At 36.2% G+C, this 24553-nt stretch overlaps 1 protein-coding gene across 7 annotated transcripts in view; it reads left to right on the top strand.

Annotated features, from left to right (window-relative positions):
- ODAD2 (outer dynein arm docking complex subunit 2) overlaps nt 1–24553 on the top strand; it is a 201735-nt gene that overhangs the window by 96268 nt on the left and 80914 nt on the right. For all 7 annotated transcript variants that reach the window (XM_042945195.1, XM_042945196.1, XM_042945197.1 and 4 more), the window contains one exon: nt 3390–3504. In XM_042945195.1, the coding sequence (XP_042801129.1) occupies nt 3390–3504 (115 nt within the window). The remainder of the gene's footprint in view (nt 1–3389; nt 3505–24553) is intronic.

Raw genomic sequence — 24553 nt, 5'->3', positions numbered from 1 at the left:
ATCTTGAGGTCCCAATAGTTCATGTTTGCTTTTGTTTCCCTTGCCTTTGGTCACATGTCTAGTAAGAATTACTGTGGCCAAGGTCAAAGATATTGCTGCCTGCATTCTCCTCTAGGATTTTTATGGTTTCCTGTATCACATCTAGGTCTTTCATCCATTTTGAATTTTTTTTGTATATGATATAAGAGTGGTCCAGTTTCAGTCTTCTCCATGTCTCCATCTAGTTTTCCTAGCACCATTTGTTGAAGAGACTGTCTTTTTTGCATTGGATATTCTTTCCTGCTTTGTGAAGATTAGTTGACCACAGGGGTGCCTGGGTGGCTCAGTCAGTTAAACGTCCAACTTCAGCTCAGGTCATGATCTTGTGGTCCGTGAGTTTGAGCCCCGCGTCGGGCTCTGTGCTGACCGCTCAGAGCCTGGAGCCTGTTTCAGATTCTGTGTCTCCTTCTCTCTCTGACCCTTCCGCATTCATGCTCTGTCTCTCTCTGTCTCAAAAATAAATAAACGTTAAAAAAAATTAAAAAAAAAAAAGATTAGTTGACCACATAGTTGTGGGTCCATTTCTGGGTTCTCTATTCTGTTCTATTGATCTATGTGTCTGTTTTTGTTCCAGTACCATACTGTCTGATGAGTATAGCTTTGTAATATAGCTTGAAGTCTGGAATCCTGATGCCTCCAGTTTTGTTTTTCTTTTTCAGGACTGCTTTGGCAATTCAGGGTCTTACGTGGTTCTATACAAATTTTAGGATTGTTTGTTCTAGCTCTGTGAAAGATGTTGGTGGTATTTTGATAGGGATTGCATTAAATGTGTAGATTGCTTTGGGTAGTATGCACATTTTGACTATGTTCTTCCAGTCCATGAACATGGAATGCTTGTTCATTTTTTTGTGTCCTCTTCAGTTTCTTTCATAAGTGTTCTATAGTTTTCAGAGTATAGGCCTTTCACCTCTTTAGTTAGGTTTATTCCTAGGTATCTTATTGGTTTTGGTGAGGAATCAAGATTTTGCTACCATATAGGCAATAGGAAACCATTGCAAAGTTTCTCCTGGGAGTGCACACATTTATTGAATATGCTAGGTGGTGTGATGGACAGAATGAATATCCCTGGGGCCCTGCTCTCTAGGAGCTATTACAGAAGCTCCAGAAGCTCCCTTAGGAAGATTAATGTCACAGGAATTTATAGGCTGGATGGACCTGAGAGAAATTGAAGCCCCCAAATCAAGGGTGCAACTACAATAGCCATCCTGATGTGAGGTGGTAAAGACCAGAATTAGGGTGTTGGCAGGAGGAGCAGGGACGTAAGGGGCAGATACTTGGGTTATGGTGAAGTGAAAGTCATCAGTAAATAACTTGAAACAGAGAATAAGGAAAATGGAAAGGACAAAGTTAAACCCTGAAGTTTGCTACCCCCTGACTTTGTTAGCTCCTATATTTACAAATGTGATTCAATCATGTTTTCCTCATCTAAGGTTATTATTCTGTGCTGTGCTGAGTCTTTTAAGGCATCAGTTAATGGGGTCACAATCCTCAGCCCTTACAACTATGCAGCCACCGAGTTGCCTAAGGCTTCAGGTAATGGTTGGGGACAATAGATCTAGCTTTACAATTAATAGTGAATTTTAATAGTTAATTGTGAAATTTTGCCTGGGGACCCCACACTGAATCCCTCCTTTAAGAAAACCTGGGGATGCATGGGGTGCTCAGTCAGCTGGGCATCCGACTTCAACTCAGGTCATGATCTCACAGTTAGTGAGTTCAAGCCGCACATCAGGCTCTCTGCTGTCACTGTCAGTACAGAGCCTGCTTCGGACCCTCTGTCTCCCTCCCTCTCTGCCCGTCCCCTGCTCCATGAGCTCTCTCTCAAAAATAAATAAACATTAAAAAAAAAACCTGGAAAAGTGTGTCATGCAAATGACTTCTGCTCTATGTCAAGTTATGTCCAGCACTGTACAGTTAAATATTACTAATGCAAGTTTTACTGCTACATTTACAAGAGGGCAGGACAGACCTATCGTTCATTGAGAAATTGCATGTGAATAAATACAGAGACCCAAGGATCAGCAACAATTATGCTTTCAGTGGTATATGTAAAGCAGTAAGATTGTTTAACTTTGTAAAGTAAATCTTTCATTGTGAAGTGCTCAGTCTCTTTACATTTTCCACCAGTTGAGAAATCAAACTTTTTCCGTCAGCAGAAAACTGACAGCTATTGACAGAAAGCTTTAGGTTTAGAAAGCTGAAGTTAAACTTTGTGTTAAAATACTTTCTCAATGTGCATTTTTCTTACTACAAGTCATTCTCTAAGGAGACAATTTATGTCTTACTATAAGCTACTTGCATTAACAATTATTATATAAGGTTATGCAAAACTGATCTCATACTTGGACCCTTTGGAGTGATACATTTTTCCCCCTGGCAAACTCATCTCAGATAATCAAGAAATGTAGTCGTCTTTATGTCAACTTTCAAAAAAGAATTTGAATGGCATTCTAAGCTGGTAGTATTTATTCTGTCTGGGGCTAAATACTACATGTGTTTAACTCAACTTGAGATTAAAAATCAAAGGAGTTTTGATGTTTTTTATCTTTTTTCATCTGCGTTGAGTTTAACGTATCTTTCCGAACAAAGCCATGTTTGTCGAGGATATTAAGTTTTGTTTGGCTACCTTCTCAACTGCAAGTACTCAATGGACCTTAATGCAAGGTTATGCTCCCTGGACTGATTGATATATAAACAGAAGACAGATGGTGTAGAGATGACTCTGATGATAATTCATTTTTCAGCTAGTCATGAAGATATTTTGATTACAGTGTGTTTAAGTAATTATAACACAGTCTGCAATGTTAGTCTTGCTGGGAAGGAACCACATGGAAAACAAGTTACGTGTTATCCGTGCCTAACAAAGGGTGCACTGTGGTGTAATGATTTTAATTCCTAATGCTAGATTAGGACTGGAGGAGTTTAAAATATGTCATACGGTAAGGTAAGTCAATTAAACATAGACCAAATAAAAAAGGTAACTTCACAGTTTTGAGGCATAAATATTTGTTTTGGAAAGTATATAGATGTTACTATATGAAAGAAACCAGTATTTTGACATTTAGGTAACAGTCTGTGTACTGCTAATTAAAAAATTACATGGCTTGATTTTGAGTTTATGTGAATCATAATTATCACGGAGCTTGCTTTCTGTGTCATGAATTTAAAACCGAAATCCACACTGACGGTTCAGCAGCATGTTATATTCCTGCTATTGTTAAACTTTTGGGGAAAAAAATCTAAGCAAAATGTTAAAAGGAGAAAAGTAGAGTTGTGTGGATAGAAAGGCCATTTAAGTTTTCATTTTCAGATATTAAAATTTATGCTTCTGTTTTTGGCTTCACAAATAGGATAATTGATCGCTTAGATGGAGTTCGTTTGTTGTGGTCCCTCCTGAAGAATCCTCACCCGGAAGTGAAGGCCAGTGCAGCATGGGCCCTCTGTCCCTGCATCCAAAACACTAAGGTAAGAACAGACTGCAAATCAGCCCATTCTAAAATATCTAATACTGTATTGAATAATGTCATCACAGGTCACTAGTTACTTTCAACTTAATTTTGGTCCAACTTATCTGGTAGAAAAGTGCTGAATGTTTGTGCCATATGAGCAATGCCTTTTCCTGGTTGGTTTTTAAATGCCAAATCAAACTAGGCTTAGGTGGCAGTGCTTACCAACTTCTGCCTGGCTGGTGCAATTGAAACAGGTACCCCAGGGGCACTTGGTGGCTCAGGTAAGTGTCCAACTTCAGCTCAGGTCATGATCTCACAGCTTGTGGGTTTAAGCCCCACATCAGGCGCTGTGCTGACCACTCAGAGCTTGGAGCTGCCTCAGATTCTGTGTCTCCCTCTCTCTCTGCTCCTCCCCCACTCTGTCTCTCTCTCAAAAATAAATAAACGTTAAAAAAGAAAAAGAAAAAGGTACCCCAGGTAAAATCAAGGGGAAGAAAAGTTGACTGTTCTTATCTCTTGGGTGATAAGAAAATTGCCTGTGTTTACCTGCTACTTTAAGAAGCATAAAATTGCTTCTATCTTATTTATATAGCCTGAAATATGACAGTGAAAGATCACTAAGTTCTTTGTTACCTTGAAAAAGTCAAATAATTTCATGAATTCCACTTTTCTTAGCTGTCAGTAAATACTGGTATATAAAGCCGAAAAATAAAATTTTTACAAGACAAAAAAAAAAAAAAAAAGACTGAAAGTTTCTGAAGTCTTTTAGCTCTTCATTTGTAAATTTTATTATTTTCTTTAAAGATCCCTTTTCAGCCTATTTCTATTATCTTAAATTTTTTTCTATAGATTTGGAGATTGCCTTTTCAGTTCCTGGTTGCTAGAGATGTTTTTCTCTGTTGAATATTTTTATCTAAAGGATTTTATTCCTGTAATAAATCTAACATGACTCTGAATATCATCCTAAATATTTGTGACTAGCAATAATCTTTTGTAAAAAGTGAATTGTGGTGTGTACTAATAATAGAAGGAGACCTGTTACAAACTGGTCAATAGAACTATTTTTTTTTATAGCAAGGACATAAAAATAAGAACACTTCAAGTGTCAACCTACAGGAAAATGGACAACAGGATGATACTATGGTCATACTGTATCATACAGAGCAGCAGTAGAAAAGGAATGTATTTCAGTAATGGATTCATCAATATCAGCACACCTCATAAACATATTGCACAAAAAAAAAAAACACCCAAGTTTCAGAAGTAGATACACAATGTAATTCCTATTCTATAAGGTCCAAAGAAAAATTTTAAATGCAGAATTTAGGGGCGCCTGGGTGGCGTAGTCGGTTAAGCGTCCGACTTCAGCCAGGTCAGGATCTCGCGGTCCGTGAGTTCGAGCCCCGCATCAGGCTCTGGGCTGATGGCTCGGAGCCTGGAGCCTGTTTCCGATTCTGTGTCTCCCTCTCTCTCTGCCCCTCCCCCGTTCATGCTCTGTCTCTCTCTGTCCCAAAAATAAATAAAAAACGTTGAAAAAAAAACTAAAAAAAAAAAAAAATGCAGAATTTAAATACTATTTAAGGAGCAAGGAAGAGCCTACTGAGGAAATACCACTACCTATCTTTGAAGGATATCCTTATCAGTTACCTGAACTAATCAGCCCAGTCCTTCACTTATAAATATGAACAACTAAGGATCACCAAATATTTAAGGAAGACTAATGGTACTTAAGACAAGCCAGTACTAAAAAGCAGAGTTAACTTCAGAGGAAACAGAGATAATGGTAGGAACAGACTATAACATGAAATTTTAAAAATTTATATCCTCAGAATGAGCAAAAAATTTAGATCCTCAGAATGACCCAAGGGGAATAAATACTATACCTAAAAAGGCTGTTATTAAAAAAAAAAGATACATTTATAGATTAACAAAGGCTTTTGGAAATTAAAAACATTTGAGAAAACAATAAATTTAATAGAAGAGACAAATATTAGGTATGACTGAGTAGTTATCTGCAAGTTTAAGTCTACTAAATAATAATGTAAAGTAAAAGTAAAAAGAAAATAGCACAAGAAAATACATGAAAGGAAAGAGAGCAGTGGAAGGGTAGAAAAAATCATCATAAAAAAAATGGAAGCATCTGTAAATCGAGGAGTTGAAGAAAGATTCTAGTCTTCAGTTTGAGAAGATGCACTTAGTGCCAAGCAGAAAATACAAAGAAAACTGTCTATACCTAGACACAAATTCAAACACGGTGTTTCCAGAAATTAGAGGAAAGGAAAAAATTCTATAAGAATAAGGATCACACCAGTATTAGACTCAAAATTGTTCACAATAAATTGTAAAAGAAAATGGAACAAATCCTCTACTGTCTTTAGAGGAAGGTATTTTTATCCTGGAATTCTATATCCTATAAAAACTGCATTCAAGTGAGTGTGGAGTAAGAACAGAATAAAGACATTTTTCTTTTAGAAATGTCAAGACTCAGGAAGCTTATTCTCCATAAACCTTCTCTGAAAAAATAAAAATAAAAAACTTTAGACTATTTTCCAGCAAAACAAAAGACTCTAAGAAGGAGAATAACATTAGTTATAGAAACAATAATAAGCAAATAACTCACTGGAATTGAGTTAAATATAAATTTGTGTTGATAATATGGCTTTCAAATTTTATAAAGTTTTTTAAAAAAGAATTTCTTTAAAATAAAGAAATGACATAAAGTAAAATAAAAGCAGACAGTATAATCACAGTAACAATCTGAATTTAAACTACCAGATGATTCCAAAAACATGTTACATAGTGTAAAGTAATAGGTAAACACATAATAAAGGTCTTTACTTTTCCTGGAGAAGGATGTTATAGATACTGGTTCATTCTCAATCATCATCAAAAATAAAATCTTATTTAAATATACAGTTTAATTTTGTTTCGTCGATGAGATGCCATTGTGTATATAGATACAAAATTAACATAGTGCTGTTATTATGTGTAAATTGTGTCCTTTATTCTTGTGGATTTTTAACTCCAAATCTGCCTATTTATCTATCGCTAGCTGTAAAAAGACAAAGACATTCTGTAAGAGACATTTTAATATTTTCATTTTTATTATTCCTGCCTAGGATTTTTTTTTTTTTTAAGACAAAGTGAGAGCAGGGGAGAGGCAGTGAGAAAGGGAGAGAGAGTATCCCAAACCAGCTCTGCACTGTCAGTGTGGAGCCCGATGCAAGGCTCGAAGCCAAGAGTCAGATGCTCAACCAACTGAGCCACCCAGGCACCCCCTGTCCAGGATATCTGTCCGGAATATCTGACTGGTCTCCTGTGCTAGCAACCTAAACTGAACCATAGTCAGACATAACCCAACATGTTTGTCTTTTAGCCCTTGGCCCCAGGGCCTAGACTGGATCCAAGCCTCCGTAAAGAGTTCCTACTTGTTCACCTCTGTTGAATCTTACCTGCCCTCTGCACATTCTCTACTGCTACTACCTGAGTGTCTTTGAATTTTTCTTAAGAAGAGGACACCTCGGCCCCCATCTTATCACTCCTGATAGAAAACAGACGCATGATCTCTGCTTGTTCACTACTCTTTTTTTTTTAATGTTTATTTTTGAGAGAGAAAGACAGACAGAGTACAAGTGGGGGAGAGGCAGAGAGAGAGAGGGAGACACAGAATCCAAAGCAGGCTCCAGGCTCTGAGCCTTCAGCACAGAGCCCGACATGGAGCTCAAACTCACAACCTGTGAGATCATGACCTGAGCCAAAGTCAGACACTTAACCAACTGAGCCACCCAGGCACCCCGATTGGCTCACTACTCTTACCAATAACTACACTCTTCTGTATGCATTATCATTTAGGTAACATGAACATTTGAAGAATTTTAAACAAGGAAGTGATGTGAGCATATTGGTTAATTAGAAAATATGAGTGGGTGACTAATTAGGCTATTGCAGTGGTTCAGGTGAAAGCAGTTAGAATCTGACCTAACACAGTGCCAATGTGGGCAAACAGAAAGAGTCAATATAAGAAATAATTGTGAAGTAGAATCAGAAATTGGTGTATGATTGGATGTTGGCTGCAAGAAGGAGATCAAGAGAGAGTTTGAGGGGTTTTTTGTTTGTTTTTATATTTTAACTTTGTCAACTAAGAACTAGTAACTTTAAAAACATGAGAACATGATTTGAGGAAAAGATGGCAGATTTGTTTTCATCTAGATAGAGATGGGCAGTCACTTGAGTATGTGAATCTGGAGAAGACTCAGGACCAGAGATGGATGGATATGTGAGAATCATCAACATACCAGAGGTAGCTGAAGTCTGAAGGGTAGAGGACAGGCAGAGGGTGTGGAATAAGGGAAGAAGGGTAATGATGAAGAGGAGTCATAGAAGAAGACTAAGGAGTGATAGGTAATAATCAAGAGAGGGTTGGGGCGCCTGGGTGGCTCAGTCGGTTGAGCGTCCGACTTTGGCTCAGGTCATGATCTCGCGGTTCGTGAGTTCGAGCCCCTCGTCGGGCTCTGTGCTGACAGCTCAGAGCCTGGAGCCTGCTTCCAATTCTGTGTCCCCCTTTCTCTCCGCCCTACCCCTGCTTGTGCTCTGTCCCTGTCTTTCAAAAATGAATAAACATTAAAAAAAAAGAGAGGGTGACAAGAAAGCCAAAAAAGGAAACAAATTCAAGAAAGGGGGGAGCATATTCAATAATATCATTTGCCCCTAGGAGGTTATTTACCTTTGAAAACCAAAACAAGTATGAAAAAATATGAAAAAATAAGTGATCATTGTTCATAGACATTTTAATTGAGAACAGAGAATTTAAGTCAAATGGCAGTGGGGTAAGAAATAAGGGGAGAAATAGATGTAAAGATAATTAATAGTTCTTTCTAGAAGTTTAGCTGTTAAGAGAAGGAGACAGTATGAAGTTTAGAAGACACCTAAAGGAATGATTAGTATAGGAAAGGTATGAGAGGGAGGGAGAGGGTGTGTGTGTAGCAGATATGGAAGGGAAGAAGGAGGAGAGGGAAGGGAAGGAGAAGGGAAGGGAAGGAGAAGGGAAGGGAAGGAAGAGGGAAGTGAAGGAAAGAAAGGGAAGGAAAGGGAGGGAGGCATGAAGCAAGGAAGGAAGGAAAGCTCTCACTATTCCTTAATCTTATAAAGCATCATCACTGAATTCAGAAGTGAGAAAAATATCAAAAGAATCTGAATTAATACCCTTATGTGAATTTTAAAAAAATGAAGTCAGACTTTTCCTCATTGACAATAAGTAAAATTTGGCTGATTATTTCAACAATGAAGACTGGTTTTCTGATTAGGTAATACAGAAGATATATCCATAAAGTAAATTAACTAAATATTCAGAGTCAAAATTTTGATGGCATATATGTAAGACAACATATCTTCTATGATTAAATTTATGATGAACATTTTTAGATATCAATTTGAAATAGATGAGGAGGATACATATGTTTTCAAAAATGTATTTGGATTTGTGAGCAAAAATTTTGAAGACTGTTAGTGTAGTATACTGGTTTTGGCCCTTGAAATGAGAAAGAAGGAAATTTAGAACATCTTTCCTCAAGAAAATAGCCTGATTTGCAAGCCTTTTTTCTTTTTGAAAAATCCTATTTTCTAGGATCAGAAAGTGAATGAATATTACATGGGTCTCTTTCCTTGCATCTTTATAAAACAAAATTCATCTTCCCAAGGTAGAAGGATACCTCAGGGGTAGAGTATGAAAGAGGCCGTGTGCTCAGAAAGGCAAAAGGAAGAAAGCACATTTATAATACTGAAAAAAATAGCATCTCATAATTTATACATATACCAATCAAACCATGGTTTAAGACCACTCTGTCTAACAGAACTTTCTATGATGATCAAAATGTACTCTTCAAATATGGTAAGCATTAGCCGCCTGTGGTAATTGAGCACTTGAAATGTGACTAGTATGACTGAGAAACTGAGTTTTTAATTATATTAAGATTTAACTTCATTAAATCATTTAAATTAACCTTAATTAACTTAAATTTAAATAGCCACATGTAGCTAGTGGCTGTTGTTTTGGATAGCCCAAGTCTAAGATATGCAAATAATGGAGGGTTGTTTTTTTAAGGCAACCCCTGCAAAGAGCTATAAACCTCAAGATTTACATGATTACCTATGGTTACATGCTTACTATGTAAAATATAGAAAGTAAATAAAAACAAGGAGCTTTATGAGTTTTTTCCCACAATTTAAAAAAAAATGTTTTTTCATTAAAAACAAAAGCAAAGGAAAAATACTACCTGTAATTTCAGTACTCAGGGGTAACCATCACTTAGTGTTAGATTGGGTTTTTTCCTTAACAATGGATTGCAAATATCTCTCTTGTTCTCTATATATGTCTTTTCATACCCCTGTCTAATTCTTGGCTGTGTAGTATTTTGTTGTATGGCCATATCAAAATTTATTTATGCAATTAAATTTCCATTGTTAAAGGAGAATGAGGTTAGTGAACAAAAAAAATGTTAGAGCTTTTCTAAAATGGTCTTTTCACATAGAGAGAGAAAATAAAGTTACCTCTGATCCACTGGTAGAAACCTGAGCATAGTTTCCCAGGGCTTAATCCATAGTTTCCATTAAATAGTTAAAAAGTATAGCCCCACAAAAAAAGACACCACAAAAAAAGAGAACAACAGGCCAATATCTCTTATGAATATAGATGTAAAAATACACAATAAAATATTAGCAAACTGAATCCAACAATGAATTTTTAAAAACCATTCACCACAATGAAGTAGGATTTTTTTCTTGGGATGCAAGCATGGTTTAATATTTGCAAAACAATCCATGATATGTCACATGAATAAGAGAAAAGAAAAAACCATATTATCATTTCAATAGATGCTTTTTTTGCATTCAACAAAGTACAATATCCATTCATGATACAAACCCTCTGCAAAGTAGGTCTAAAGGGAACAGGCCTCAACATTATAAAGGCCTTATATGAAAAACCCACAGCCAACATCATACTCAAAGGTGAAACACTGAGCACTTTTCCACTAAGGTCCAGAACAAGACAAGGATGTGCACTCTCACCACTTTTATTCAACATAGTACTGGAAGTCCTAGCCACAGCAAGTAGACAACATAAAGGAATAAAAGGCATCCAAGTATGTAAGGGAGAAGTAAAACTCTCACTACTTGCAGATGACATGTTACTGTATAGAAAACTCTAAAGACTCCACCAAAAAATTACTATAACTGATAAATGAATTCAGTAAGGTCACAGAATACAAAATCTGTGTACAGAAATCTGTTGCATTCCTATGCACTAATGATGAAGCAGCAGAAAGTGAATTAAGAAAACAATCCCATTTACAACATAATAAAATATTTAGGAATAAACTTAACCGAAGAGGTGAAAGACCTGTACTCTGAAAACTATAATATGCTAATGAAAGAAATTCAAGATGATGCAAAGAAATGGAAAGACATTCTATGCTTATGGGTTGGAAGAACAAATATTGTTAAAATGTCTATAGTGTCCAAAGCAGTCTACACATTTAATGCAATCCCTATCAAAATACCAACCACATTTTTCACAGAGCTAGAACAAACAATCCTAAAATTTGTATGGAACCACAAAAGACCTTGAACAGCCAAAGCAATCTTGAAAAAGAAAAATAAAACTAGAGGTATCACAATTCCAGATTTCAAGCTATATTACAAAGTGGTAGTAATTAAAACACTATGGTACTGGCACTAAAATAGACACATAGATCAATGGAATACAACAGAAAACCCAAAAATAAACCCATGGACACAAGGTCAATTAATCTTTGATAAGGGAGGAATGAATATCCAATGGGAAAAAGACAGTCTCTTCAACGAATCGCGTTGGGAAAACTGGACAGCCACAAGCAAAAGAATGAAAACTGGACCACTTACTTTCACCGTACACAAATATAAATTCAAAATGGATTAAAGAACCAAATGTGAGACAGGAAATCATAAAAATTCTTGAAGAGAGCACAGGCAGTAATCTCTCTGACATTGGCTGTAGCAACATTTTTCTAGATATATCTCCTGAGGCAAGGGAAATAAAAGCAAAAATAAACTATTGGGACCATCAGAATAAAAAGTTTCTGCACAGGAAGGAAACAATCAATAAAACTTAAAGGCAACCTGTGAACTGGGAGAAGATATTTGCAAATGGCATCTCTGATAAAGGTTTAGTATCTAAAATATATAAAGAACTGATATAACTCAATACCCAAAAACCAAACAATCCATTTAAAAAATGGGCAGAAGATATGGACATTTCTCTAAGACATACAAATGGCCAACAGACACACGAAAAGATGTTCAACATCACTCATCATCAGGGAAATGAAAATCAAAACTACAAACAGATACCACCTCATACCTGTCAGAATGACTAAAATCAAAAACAGGAAACAGCAGTTGCTGGTGAGGATGTGGAGAAAAAGGAACCCTTTTGCACTGTGGGTGGGAATGCAAACTGGTACAGCCATTGTGGAAAACTTTATGAATGTTCCTCAAAAAATTAAAAATAGAACAACCTTAAAATCCAGAAATGAGATTACTAGGTATTTACCCTCAAAATACAAAAACATTAACTCAAAGGGATACATGCACCCCTATTTACAATAGCCAAACTATTGAAAACAGAGCAAATGTCCATCGATAGATGAATGGATAAAGAAAATGTGGTAGATTTACACAATGTAATATTGTTCAGCCATAAAAAGAATAAAACCTTGCCATTTGCAACAAGGATGGAGCTAGACAGTATAATGCTTAGTGAAATAAGTGAATCAGGGAAAGACAAATGCCAATGATCTCATATCTGGAATTTAAGAAATAAAACAAATGACCGAAGTAAAAATAGAGACAAACCAAGAAACAGACACTTCAGAACAAACTGATAATTACCGAAAAGGAGATGGGGCGGGGGGATGGAGAAAATAGAGGATGGGGATTGAAGAGTACGCTTATCAGGATAAAAAATAAATAAATGAAATGATATGATGGGGATTGAGGAGAGCACTTGCTGTATGAGCACCAGGTGTTGAATCACTATATTTTGCACCTGAAACTAACATTACATTGTATGTTAAGTAACTGGAATTTAACATTGAATCGCTGTATTTTGGAAGTGTTGAATCACTATAATTTGCACCTGAAACTAACGTTACATTGTATGTTAAGTAACTGGAATTTAAATAAAAACTTAAAATGATTTCAAAAATAAACAAATAGATGATAACAAAAAACAGAAAAAGAAGTAGTATGGGCCCATAGATGAATTTGTCCAGAGAGTTTCTACTTTAGTTAACACGGTCATCCCTAGAGATGTTTCCCTCTGGGACTCTCAACTCTTCATCCAGATTTATGTTGTAAAGCAGGTTGCATAGTACTTAGCTCTTTTCACACTAGACTGTCATTCTACTGTTTTCACCATAACCATCATTATTTATATGTGTAAACTATAGCCTTTCACATACATCATCTCAATTAACTGTGCAACCAATTATTTTTGCTTCTGAGGAGAAAGTCATCAGAGAGTATTTAATAACTTGCTCAAGATCACATAACTAGAGGTACAATATGAACCCCAGTTCTGCCCCCACATCCTGTGCTGTGGTTCCACCACAATACAGCTGCCACCCACATCAACAAGCAAGTCTATACAGTTTTCATTTCATTTCCAAGAAGATTTTTCTGGGCGGTTCCTTTGTGAAGAAAAGCCCCAGAAAAATTGCTCCAGAAAATACGGGATTTCCCAAAAGTCTTAGGGCTGTTTTAAGCTTTGAGAACTTGAAAAATGTAGATACTGCAAACTTTAAAAAATATATCATTTAGTGTACCGCTTTAGAGGGGTATTTTAAAAATATCTTTGGTGTGCCAAAGACATTTAAAAAAAATCTATGGTGGGTACCATTGATTATGTTGATAATGGGAGGCACTGTGCATGTGCGTGGACAGGGTATGGGAAACCGCAGTACCTTTTGCTCAGTTTTGCTATGAACATAAAACTGCTCTAAATAATAGAGTATGTTTAAAGAAAGAAGCTTTAAAAATCTCTTGAAATTTTCATTATTTAACTTTCTCTAAGTTTTAGAAACTTTGAAGTAAAATTCTACCTTTAGCGTTTTGTTTCCATCAGTATTTGCCATCTTCAGTGAGAGAAACTAAAAAGTTAAAATTAAAAAAAAAACGTGCTTTTCATAGGTCACCTGGGTGGCTCAGTCAGTTAGGCATCTGACTGGCTCAGGCCATGTTCTCATGACTGGTGAGTCGGAGCCCTGCATGGCGCTCTGTACTGACAGCTCGGAGCCTGGAACCTGCTTCGGATTCTGTGTCTCCCATTCTCTCTCTCTGCCCCTGCCCTGCTCAGACCCTGCTCACATTCTGTCTCCCTCTTTCTCGAAAATAAATAAACATTTTAAAAAATTAAAAATTCACAAAAAAAGTGCTTTTCAAAAGTCACAAAAGAATTGAAAATGAAATGCATATCATCAAATTTTCAAATTTTGAAGCATTTATACTTCTGAAATACAGTGTAAGCCGCACTAAGACATTTGGGTCTTGCTGTATCTATTTTAGTAAGTTTTCGACAATGTTTTATATTTTATTGAGTAATCCTTTTCATGCTAAACCAATTTAATAATTCAAATCCATTAATTGTTGATCTCTTTGGTTTTTCAATGCTTAAGTCAAAAATGAATCACAAATCAAGAACAAAAAAAGTTTTGTTTTGGTTTTGATCCCATTTTTAATCTATGACATAGTAACCTGAGGATTGAATCAGTTTTGGGTTTTTTTTATGTTTCTTTTTGAGAGACGGAGAGAGTGCTCATGTGTGTGTGAGGTGGGGGGGGGGGGGGGGGCAGAGAGAGAGGGGGTCAGAAGACCTGAAGTGGACCCTATGCTGGCAGCACAGAGCTGGATGTGGAGCTCATGTTATCAGGAACCGCAAAATCATGACCTGAAACTAGCATTACATTGTATGTTAAGTAACTGGAATTTACTTGTTAAGTAACTTGGAATGCTGCTTAACTGACTGAGCCACCCAGGCACCCCAGAATCAGTTGTTATCCCTGTTGCATCCATGTATTATACCCAAGCAGGTACAACATCTTCTATTACTTCCATTGGCTTCCTTGAAGTAAGTGTGAAAGACAGCCATTGCATATAAAATGATGCCTGAGAGGAATATGTTGTAATATTAATAATTGGACTGGCTTTACACTTCTTAAGCATTTACATTTAAATTTTCATTTTGCCTTGAAGAGCTTTGTGACAATACATGCATATAATAAAATTAAAGGTTAAAATCAATATAATTAATATAATAGTAAAACTTAGCAATGATTTAATTTAATCTCTAGGCATATCTTCACTATAACTTCATTAATTCAACATTATTTAGCACTGTTGGCCAAACCCTTTGGAGGTGCACATTACATTCTGTATGCCTTTTTAATATCATCGTAACAAAAATGTGTAACATTACTCAATTAAGTTTCCAGTGTTAAAATAGAGAATGAGGTTAAACAAAACAATTGAGCCTTTCTAGAATGTTCTTTCACATAGGGAGAGAAAATAAAGTTACCTCTGACCTATTGGTAGAAATGCAAACACAGTACCCCAGGGAAGTGTTTTATAATTCACATTGCATCATAGGTTAAAGGGTAGTGTTTTCCTTGGTGGTATGTAAAATAATAGTGCATTTTATAATCAACTGCCTTTTTGGATTAGCTGAAATAATATGCGTAAAGATACTTGTAAATGTCTGTATGCAAGGAGGTTATGTGTAGTTGGGACTTTTTTAGGGTCTCCTGTATTTGACGTCACCCTCGAAAACTTATCCCACTTGATTATATTCAATTTAGCATTTTCAAGTAGCAGTTTGGATATTCTGCTGTTTTTAGGTTTTCTAAGAAGATTGTAAGTTCTGAAGGAAAGTAGAGGCAGGAAACATTTTTTGAAAATGCTGGGTATCCAGCTTGCAGTAAAATAATGAACTAGAAGATATCTTGCCAGATATTTTGGTCCATTTTTCCCTCCTCCTTCCCCCCATTCAGGTAAGTTAATGACTGCACTTTCTAGGAAAAATTGCCTTTTATTTTGTAAGAAAGGATTTCCACATTTTTTTCGCATAAGATGTTTTTTTTGTAGGTCATTTAGGCTTATTAACTTCTGAATGATAGGATTTGGCACCATTTTGAAATAAAGGACTTCTTTGTCTGGATTAAGAGCACTGACAGAAATGCTGCAGAAATAAGCCATTGTCAATTATAGCTAAGAGCAACACAAATGGGAAGAAAGCATAAGCCTAGCCTCCAGTCAAGTTATGGCAACCTCAGGGTCCCTGCCACGGCTGTCTGTCAGGCATCATGAAACCTAAGTGCACTCTGTATGAGTCCATGTGGAATGGATGTGGTGAAATGTCAACTGTTCAAAACAGATGTTATCCATTTTTTATATTTTTAACAGCATGTGTATGAGAACACATTTTCAGATCTGCTAAGAAAATGAGATGTGAAAATTAGTTCTAGTGAATGTATTGCATCTTTTCTTATAAAGAAATATTTAAAGCTACCTATCAGTGAGTGAGCCAGGCAGCAAAGTACCAGAATCAGAGACTTTGGTAATGAACTGTGGGATCGTTGAGACAAATAAAGATTCATCATGTAATTTTGCATTGTAGTGGCATTATAGTTGCTGTTAGATGCACAGAACAAATGGAATGTGAGATCTTTGTAATAAGGAGGATTGACATTTTCACTGGTAGACCAGTGTCTCAATTAGAAGGCATAAAATTTTCCTTTGTTTTGAGAAGGTCAACATAAAATAGTTTTTGATAGCTTATGAGTGATAAGGAAAATGTGCCAAGTGAAAAAAGATATGTTTTGCAAGCTTAATAACTATTTGTCCATTCTTTCTATGATTGGAAAATCAGAATGTGAAATATGAATCTGCTTTATGCTCCTATACAAAACTTGAAAGAATAAGACAGAAAATAAGCATCTTCTGTTAGAAAACTACCCAGTGTTCTTCAGTCTACCAAGAACTGAAGAACAGAAGGCTGACTGAAAGTGAACTAATCACAAAAAACTCATTGCATATTTTTCTAAGTAACTTTATTTAACAGTGCACCACTTTACGGTGAGTTTTTTGTGTTAGGCTTAAGGAAAGTTTGTTGTTGTTTTTTTCCAGTTAAGTTTGCTAAAAAGAATAAGATCCTAATGACCTCTGTCTACAGTGATGTTTATTTGGTAAATTTCATGAGCTGCAAGTATGGTTGCAGACAATTAAGTACTTTGTGAAAAGTGTGAGAGATTTGTAAATGGAAGTGAAAAGCTGTTCCTTTCAAGCTGAATGATCAAACACATTTTTGGAGAAAAACAGTGGTTGAACAGGTGTTCAGTATTACGAACTTGTAATGTAAAGAACGCAACAGCTGAGTCTGGCAAGAGTCCATACATTAAATTCTTTGTTCTTAAGAGGCAAAACTCTGTTGCAGAAAGTCAACTCAAATTTGTGCTCCATGAACAATAAGGTATTGAAAACTACAGAAACTCAAATAAAAAATATATCATTACATCACTTCTAATCTCTTTCATGTCTTTTCCCAGCGTAAGAATCATTTTCTTTCTTAAAATATCATTGCATTTTTCTGTTGTTCTTTTTTTTTCATTGTTGCAAGATAGTACTTGATTTTCTTAATTCTGTTTCTTTTCATTGATTTTAGAAAGTTTTAGTAAGAAAAAATAAAAGCTTAAATATGTTTGTATTTTTATAAGGCAATTTATATTAAAATTTTATATTATAACTACCACTTAGGAATTAGATAGGAAACAGGTAGTCTCGTTTTAGAATAAATACTCTGAATGTGTAGTAAGCCAATTATAGAACTAGGAAGAAAACTCAATTTGTCTTCCAAATCAGTAATACATCCATGAGATCATTTGGCCTTGTAACTTTTTAAACTTCATTTTGCCATTTATTTAGAAAATACCATCTGGTTCTGAATTTTGATCTTGGAGAAAATAATCTCTAGTGATTTTGAAACAGTGGCCTAAGGATCTCCTCTAAACAGAGAAGCTAATCAGAGACATTTCAGAATGTTTCCTCAAAAGAGAAGAGAAAAAGTTCCTTTCTGTGAGGTTGGAATACATGCTTTGGCAATTCTAGCCAGGAATGTTGAGCACTGAGTGTGGACGAGGCCAATTTCTTGACTCCAGGTGTGACAGAACACAGCTGATCAAACAGGACAGGAATTTGACATCACTCTCTGTTTAACTTCAGCCGTCCAATGACCCATGCCCAATCAGGAAGCCAAAGAGAACCTGGAGAAGGCATGTGTAGGGGTATAGTTACATGCTAAGAATACTGCCATAAACATGGTTTATGAGCTTTGATTTGGTCATGTTTGGGCCCTAGAATGTATAGTTGTCTAACAATATACCAAAGAGGCTATGCAGTTTTTTAAAAAATCTAAAATCTCTTTTAAAATGTAATCCGTGTTTGTGTTCTGCCTCCCTATTTGGGGTCTGCTGTCATTTTTAAGTCACCAAATAGTTCAAAGTATACTCATCTGGCCCTCAGTTCCTAAAATCCTAAAAGACTAAAGTGAAATGTATTACAAGTATTTTTTTCTGCGCATCAGATTTTCAAGTGGGGACATGAAGCACAAAAACAATAGTGAGGGTATTAAACAGCTTATCTTTAGACTATAGCCAGAAGGACCACCATGTAAGGTCAAATCCGTTGCTTTCACCTGGATTCCTCTCTGGCTCTGCTATTGCTCTCCTGTTCCATGTGCCCTGCTTCTCAGACCCTACTCTGAAAACTGCTGCAATGCAGGTTGCTAGTCTAGGAAAGGGTAGAATTATCAGAGGTGTAATACACAAAATGGAAAGTTACAACCAAAGGTGTAGCCTATTCTAAACCGATATGTACAAAATCATGCCAACAACTAGCTATTTATGAAACCACTTAACTATCTTATTTTGGAAGTAGAGTTATTAATTACCAGTTACTTTATTAAATTAATAACCTCATCCATTAAATTGGTCTTATCATTATGTCCACCTCAGCCAAGAACTCCCAGGATCACACACTGTACTTTGTTGCCATCAGAAACGGTACCATCTCAGGACAGCTGAGTGGCTCAGTCAGTTAAGCATCCAACTTGACTCTTCGTTTCGGCTCGGGTCATAATCTCATGGTTCATGAGTCCTAGCCCTGCATCGGGCTCTGCACTGACAGTAGCGTGGAACATGCTTGGCATTCTGTCTCCATCTCTCTCTGCCCCTCAACTGCTTGTTCTCTATATCTCTCTCAAAATAAATAAAATAAATAAATAAACTTAAAAAAAGAGAAACTGTGCCATCTCAAAATTCACTGATGCAGACATCTAACTGGGACCCATATTTCTAGTCACAAGGTCACACCCCTCTCTAAGGCCCAAAGCTTCATACAAGAAGTAGCCATAGAGAACAGTTAGGAATAACGTTTTCCTGCATCCTTTCATGAATTGGAAGCCCTTGTGTACCCCTGTTTTTAAGAAGTGAAATAGATTTGGGTCCTGTGCCTGGATTACTTTTATTATACTGCCTCTAGACCATAATTCAGCATGCACATAACTTTAGCTTCATTGTCCTTTGGATTCTTTTCTTCTAGGATTTTTATAGTTCAGGTCTTACATTTAGGTCCTTAATCCATTCTGAGTTAATTTAAAAGATTTTTAATATTTATTTATTTTTGAGAGAGAGAAAGAGTGCAAGTGGAAGAGGGGCAGAGAGAGAGAGGGAGACACAGAATCTGAAGCTGGCTCCAGGCTCTGAGCTGTCAGCATAAAGCCCAATGCAAGGCTCCAATCCACGAACCACAAGATTATGACTTGAGCCGAAGTCAGATGCTTAACTGACTGAGCTACCCAGGCACCCCTCTGAGTTAATTTTTTTTAATGTATTAGAAAGTAAGGATCCACTTCATTCTTCTGCATGTGTATATCCAGTTTTCACAATACTATTTGTTGAAAAACTGTCCTTTCCCCATTGAATGGTCTTGGAAGCCTTGTCAAAAATCATTTGACAAAATACCCAAGGGTTTATATCTGGATCTCTATCCTATTCCATTGGTCTACATGTCTGTTTATATGTCAGTACCACGCTCTTTTAATTACCATAATTTTGTAGTAAATTTGAAATCAAGAAGTCTGAGGAATCCAACTTTGTTTTTCTTTTTCTGGATCATTTTGGTGATTTAGGATCCCTTGAGATTCCATATGAATTTTAGGATGAATTTATTTATTTCTGCAAAAATTGTTGAGATTTTGATAGGGATTACATTGAATCTATAGATCACTATGGGTAGTATTGACATCTTAACAATATTAAATCTTCCAATCTATGAACAGGATATTTTTCCATTCATTTGTGTCTAATTTATTTAGCAGTGTTTTGCTAGTTTTCAGCATACAAGTCTTTGGCCAAATTAATTCGTAAGTATTTTATTCTTTTAGGTGCTATTGTAATTGGCACTATTTTCTTAATTTCCATCTCATATTGTTTATTATTAGTGTATTAAAACTCAACTGATTTTTGCATGCTGATTTTGTAACCTACAATGTTGAATTCAGGTATTAGTTCCACCAGTTTACTGTAGAATTTCAGGCTTTCTACATATAAGATCATATCATTTGTGAACAGAGATAATATTTTTTATTCCTTTCCAATTTGGATTTTAAAATGTCTTTTCCTTGCCTAATTGGACTTAAGAATTCCAACTGGCTAGGACTTCCAGTACTATATCGAATAGAAGTGGTGAAAGCAGGCATAGTTGTATTGTTCCTGATCTTGGAGGGAAAATTTTCAGTCTTTCATCATTGGTTATGATGTGAGCTATGGGTTTTTCCTGTGTGACTTTCGTTATGTTGAAAAAGTTTCCTTCTCTTCCTGGTTTGTTGGAGAGTGTGTGTGTGTGTGTGTGTGTGTGTGTGTGTGTGTGTGTGTTAATCATGTAAGGGTGTTCAATTTTGTTCAACGGTTTTCATGCATCAATTGACGTGCTCTTATGGGTTTTTACCTTCCTTCTCTTAATGTAGTATATTCTACTTACTGATTTTTGTGTGTTGAACCATCCATACATTCTAGGAATAAATCCCACTTGTCATGGTGTTTAATTCTGTAATCCTGTTGAATTTGGTTTCCTAGTATTTTGTTGAGAAATTTTGCATCAATATTCACAAGCAGTATTGGTCTACAGTTTTCTTTTTGTGTAGTGTCTGTCTAGCTTTGGTATTAGAATCATGTTGCCCTCATTCACTGAGTTTGAGAATGTTTCTCTTCAATTCTTTGGAAGAGTTTGAGGGGGATTATCATCAATTCCTCTTTACTGGTGGAATTCACCAGTAGCACCATCTATTCCTGGACTTTTATTTATTGGAAGCTTTTTTATTACTGTTTCAATTTCATGACTAGTTACAGGTCTGTTCAGATTTTCTATTTCTTCATGATCCAGTCTTATTAGGTAAGTTTCAGAAACATATCCATGGCATCTAGGTTATTCAATTTATTGGCATACAACTGTGCATTACATTCTCTTATAATCTTTTTTATTTCTATAGAATTGGTTGTTATGTCCCTTCTTTATTTCTGATCTACATTACTTGAATCTTATCTCTCTTTTTCTTGGTCAATCCAGCTAAATATTGGTCAATTTTATTGATCTTTTTTTTCTCTGTAGGAAACATATGTGATTTCTTCTTTAACTCATTGGTTATTTACAAGTGTGTGGCTTAATTTCCACATATTTGTGAATTTTCCAGTTTTCCTTCTGTTGTTTTCTGTTTGCATTCAGTCATTGTGTTTGGAGAAGATACTTTGTATTATTTCAGTCTTTAAAAAAATGAGATTGGTTTTGTGGCCTAAAATATAGTCTATCCTGGACAATGTTCCATGTGCACTTTCTGCTGTTGTTGGGTGGAACATTTTGAGAAGACTTCTGTATATCCATGTATTTACTCAAATTTGGGAGGTTTTTAGTTATTATTTCTTGAAATAATCTCTCTGCCCCTTTATTTTTTCTTCTGGGACTCCCATAATGGCTATATTGACCTGTTAGTGATATTCTTTACATCTCTTAGGCTCTCTCTTTTTGCTGTTTGGACTCAATAATTTCAAATGTCTTCAAGTTCACTGATTCTTTATTCTGCCTGTTTGAGTCTGTTATTTTATCCTAGTGAAATTTTTAATTCAGCTGTTGTTTTTTCAGCTCCATTTCTATCTCTTTGTTGATATTCTCTTTTTGTTCCTATACCCTTTTCCTTATTTTCTTTTGTTCTTTATGTTTTCCTTTAGCATTTGAGCATACTTAAGACAATTGTTTTAAAGTCTTTACCTGGAAATTCTGATACATTTGTTTCTTCAGGGATGGCTTCTGAGGATTTATTTTGTTCCTTTAAATGAGCTGTGTTGCCTTGTTTCTTGGTATGTTTTGTGATCTTTTGTTGAAAAGTGAGCATTTGAAAAAACAGCTACCTCTCCTAGTTTTTCCAGATTGGTTTGGAAGACCTTCGTAGTTAACAAGATCTTGTCATTCCTATTGGAATCAGCCCAAGGTGAAGGTATAAGGTCTTCTCAGGTCTTTTCTGAGCATGTGTCCTACATGGGCCTGTGTGTATGCTTTTTTAAAACTTCCCCTGTGTTCATGGCTGCTTTTAAATGCCCCAATTTCCCAAAGAGAGTCACTCCAGCTTCTCTTTGGGGGCATAGATGTTTTATTATATTCCTCTGCCTGTAATCTTGCCCCCAAATATCTGTGAGTCTGTAGTACCCCTGTAGTTTTTACACATCACAATGCCTTCCACAGCTTTCACCAACTGAGATCCAGACTCTGCCACAATTTCCTGTCTGAGCTCTGAGTCAGGTGAGACAGAAACCAGTCTCTTTAGGTAGCCCATGGACAGACCAGAGCGTTGCAAATAATTTCCATTCTGCTTCTTCTGGCCACAGGAAGGAACTGCGAATTGGTCTGCTTCCTCCTGACCACATTGTGCCATTGCCAGGACTGGGTGGAACAAGAGAAAGTAAAAATGCCAGGAAATTTCTTTAAGTTTTTATTTTGACTTTTTCTTGCTTCTTTGCTATAGATCTCTGAATTGGTTTCCAGAGCTCCTATAAAGTTATATTAGTTAGTCTGTAGTTGTTTATTTAATATTTCCATGGGGGAGCAAGTGTCTGGAACTTCAGACTCCCCCATCTTGGTAGCATCTCCAAGCTTTCTGAGAAGAAGTCAGCTGTTACTATAAATGAGGTTTCCTTTTATGTGACGAGTCATGTACAGCTTTCACATACAATTTTCAACTTTCAAGTTTCTCTCTTTGTCTTTCACCATTTGACTATAATGTGTCTAGGTGTTTATATCTGAGTTTATCCTCCTTGGAATTCATCAAGATACATGAATACATAAGTTAAAGTTTTTCATAAAATTCAAGAAGCATTTGCCATTATTTCTTTCAGTATTCTTTCGCCCTCTCCCTCCTCTTTTTCCAAAACTCCCATATATGTAGGATGGTATGCTTGATGGTGTTTTATAGGTGTCTGAGGATGTGTTCATTTTTCTTCATTCATTTTCTTTTAGTTCCCCGGACTGGGTAATCCTACTGGCCTATCAGCAAGTTCACTAAATCTGTCTTCTGTCTGCTCAAATCTGCTGTTAGTCCCATGAAGTGAATTTTCTACTTCATTTATTGTATTTTCAGCTCCAGAATTTTTAATGATTCTTTTTTTACACTTAATTTCAATCTCTGTATTAATATTCTCTACTTTCTGAGATATTGTTCCCAATCTTTAATTGTTTAGGCATGGTTTCCTTTAGTTCCTGGAACACAGTTTTAAACAGCTGATTTAAAGTCTTTATCTGTTAAGTCCAACATGGTACAGGCTTCCTTAGGGTCCAGTTTTATTGACTGCTTTTTTCCCTTGGTCATATTTCTTGGTTACATTTTGTGGTATACATTCCTCTTTCTTTGTCTCATAACTTTTTGTTGGAAAGAAACTTAGTATTTTAAATAATATAATGTAGAAACTCTGGAAATTAGGTTTTCCTCTCCTCAGGGATTGTACTTTTGCTGTCTGTTGCTGTTTTGCTATTATTTGTTAGTGACTTTCTTGAACTAATTCTATGACGTCTGTATTCTTTGTCCGTGTGGCCACTGAGATTTCTGCTCAGTTGACTCATTTCAGCTAATGAGTTGACAGATCTCCTTAAATTCCATGCACTAGTAGACTTCTCACCCTTTGGTGAGGTATTCTGTATGTGTTTTACGGGGCACACATTGAACACTCCAGCAGTTTACAACTCTATCTTACCCTTCTTTTCTGCTCATGTAGAGCCTCAAGATCAGCTAGAGGTGAGCATTTAGGGCTATCTCAGGTCTCTTCTGACTATGCACATAGCCCTGCACTTACCTGTGGCATTTTAGATCCCGACAAATATGTTGGATTTTTTTCAAGATCCTCTATGGACATCACTTTTTGAGATTTTCCTTTTAATTATGTTTTGGCCAGCCTCTGGTTTGTCCCAAGTGATATTACCATCTCAAACAGCTTTTATGTTAAAACAGTTGCCACTAATTTTTTTTTTATGACATGCCCTGAGAATAGAATTTTCCTCAGTGGGTGATACGTGAGGTAAAGACAAGCCTTTGGACGTTTTCATAGAAGCCACCATTCAAGTCAAATCCCAACCATTCCATTGGAGTGGAGCTTTTAGGGGAGCTCCACACCCACCTTCCCTCCCTAGGCTGCTAGGCTGTGGGTTTTCCCAGATACTATGGTTTCAAGTCTACTACAGAGCTGAGAAGAGGGAGCTGAGAATGGGGAAAGCTAAAATGCCACAAAACTCACTGTTCTTACTGAGATTCAGCTTTTTTTTTTCTTGAATAAACATGCTGTGTTTAAATTTTCATTAAATTCTAGAGTTCTGAAAAAATCAATTTTGCCAATTTTTGCTAGTGTTCTCATTCCTATGATAGAGGATTCCAGAAGGGCTCCCCC

Source organism: Panthera leo, chromosome B4 (assembly GCF_018350215.1).
Source record: "Panthera leo isolate Ple1 chromosome B4, P.leo_Ple1_pat1.1, whole genome shotgun sequence".
Lineage (NCBI taxonomy): Eukaryota > Metazoa > Chordata > Mammalia > Carnivora > Felidae > Panthera > Panthera leo.
Note: the sequence above shows the minus strand (reverse complement) of the source record. Positions and strands in the feature narration are given on the sequence as shown.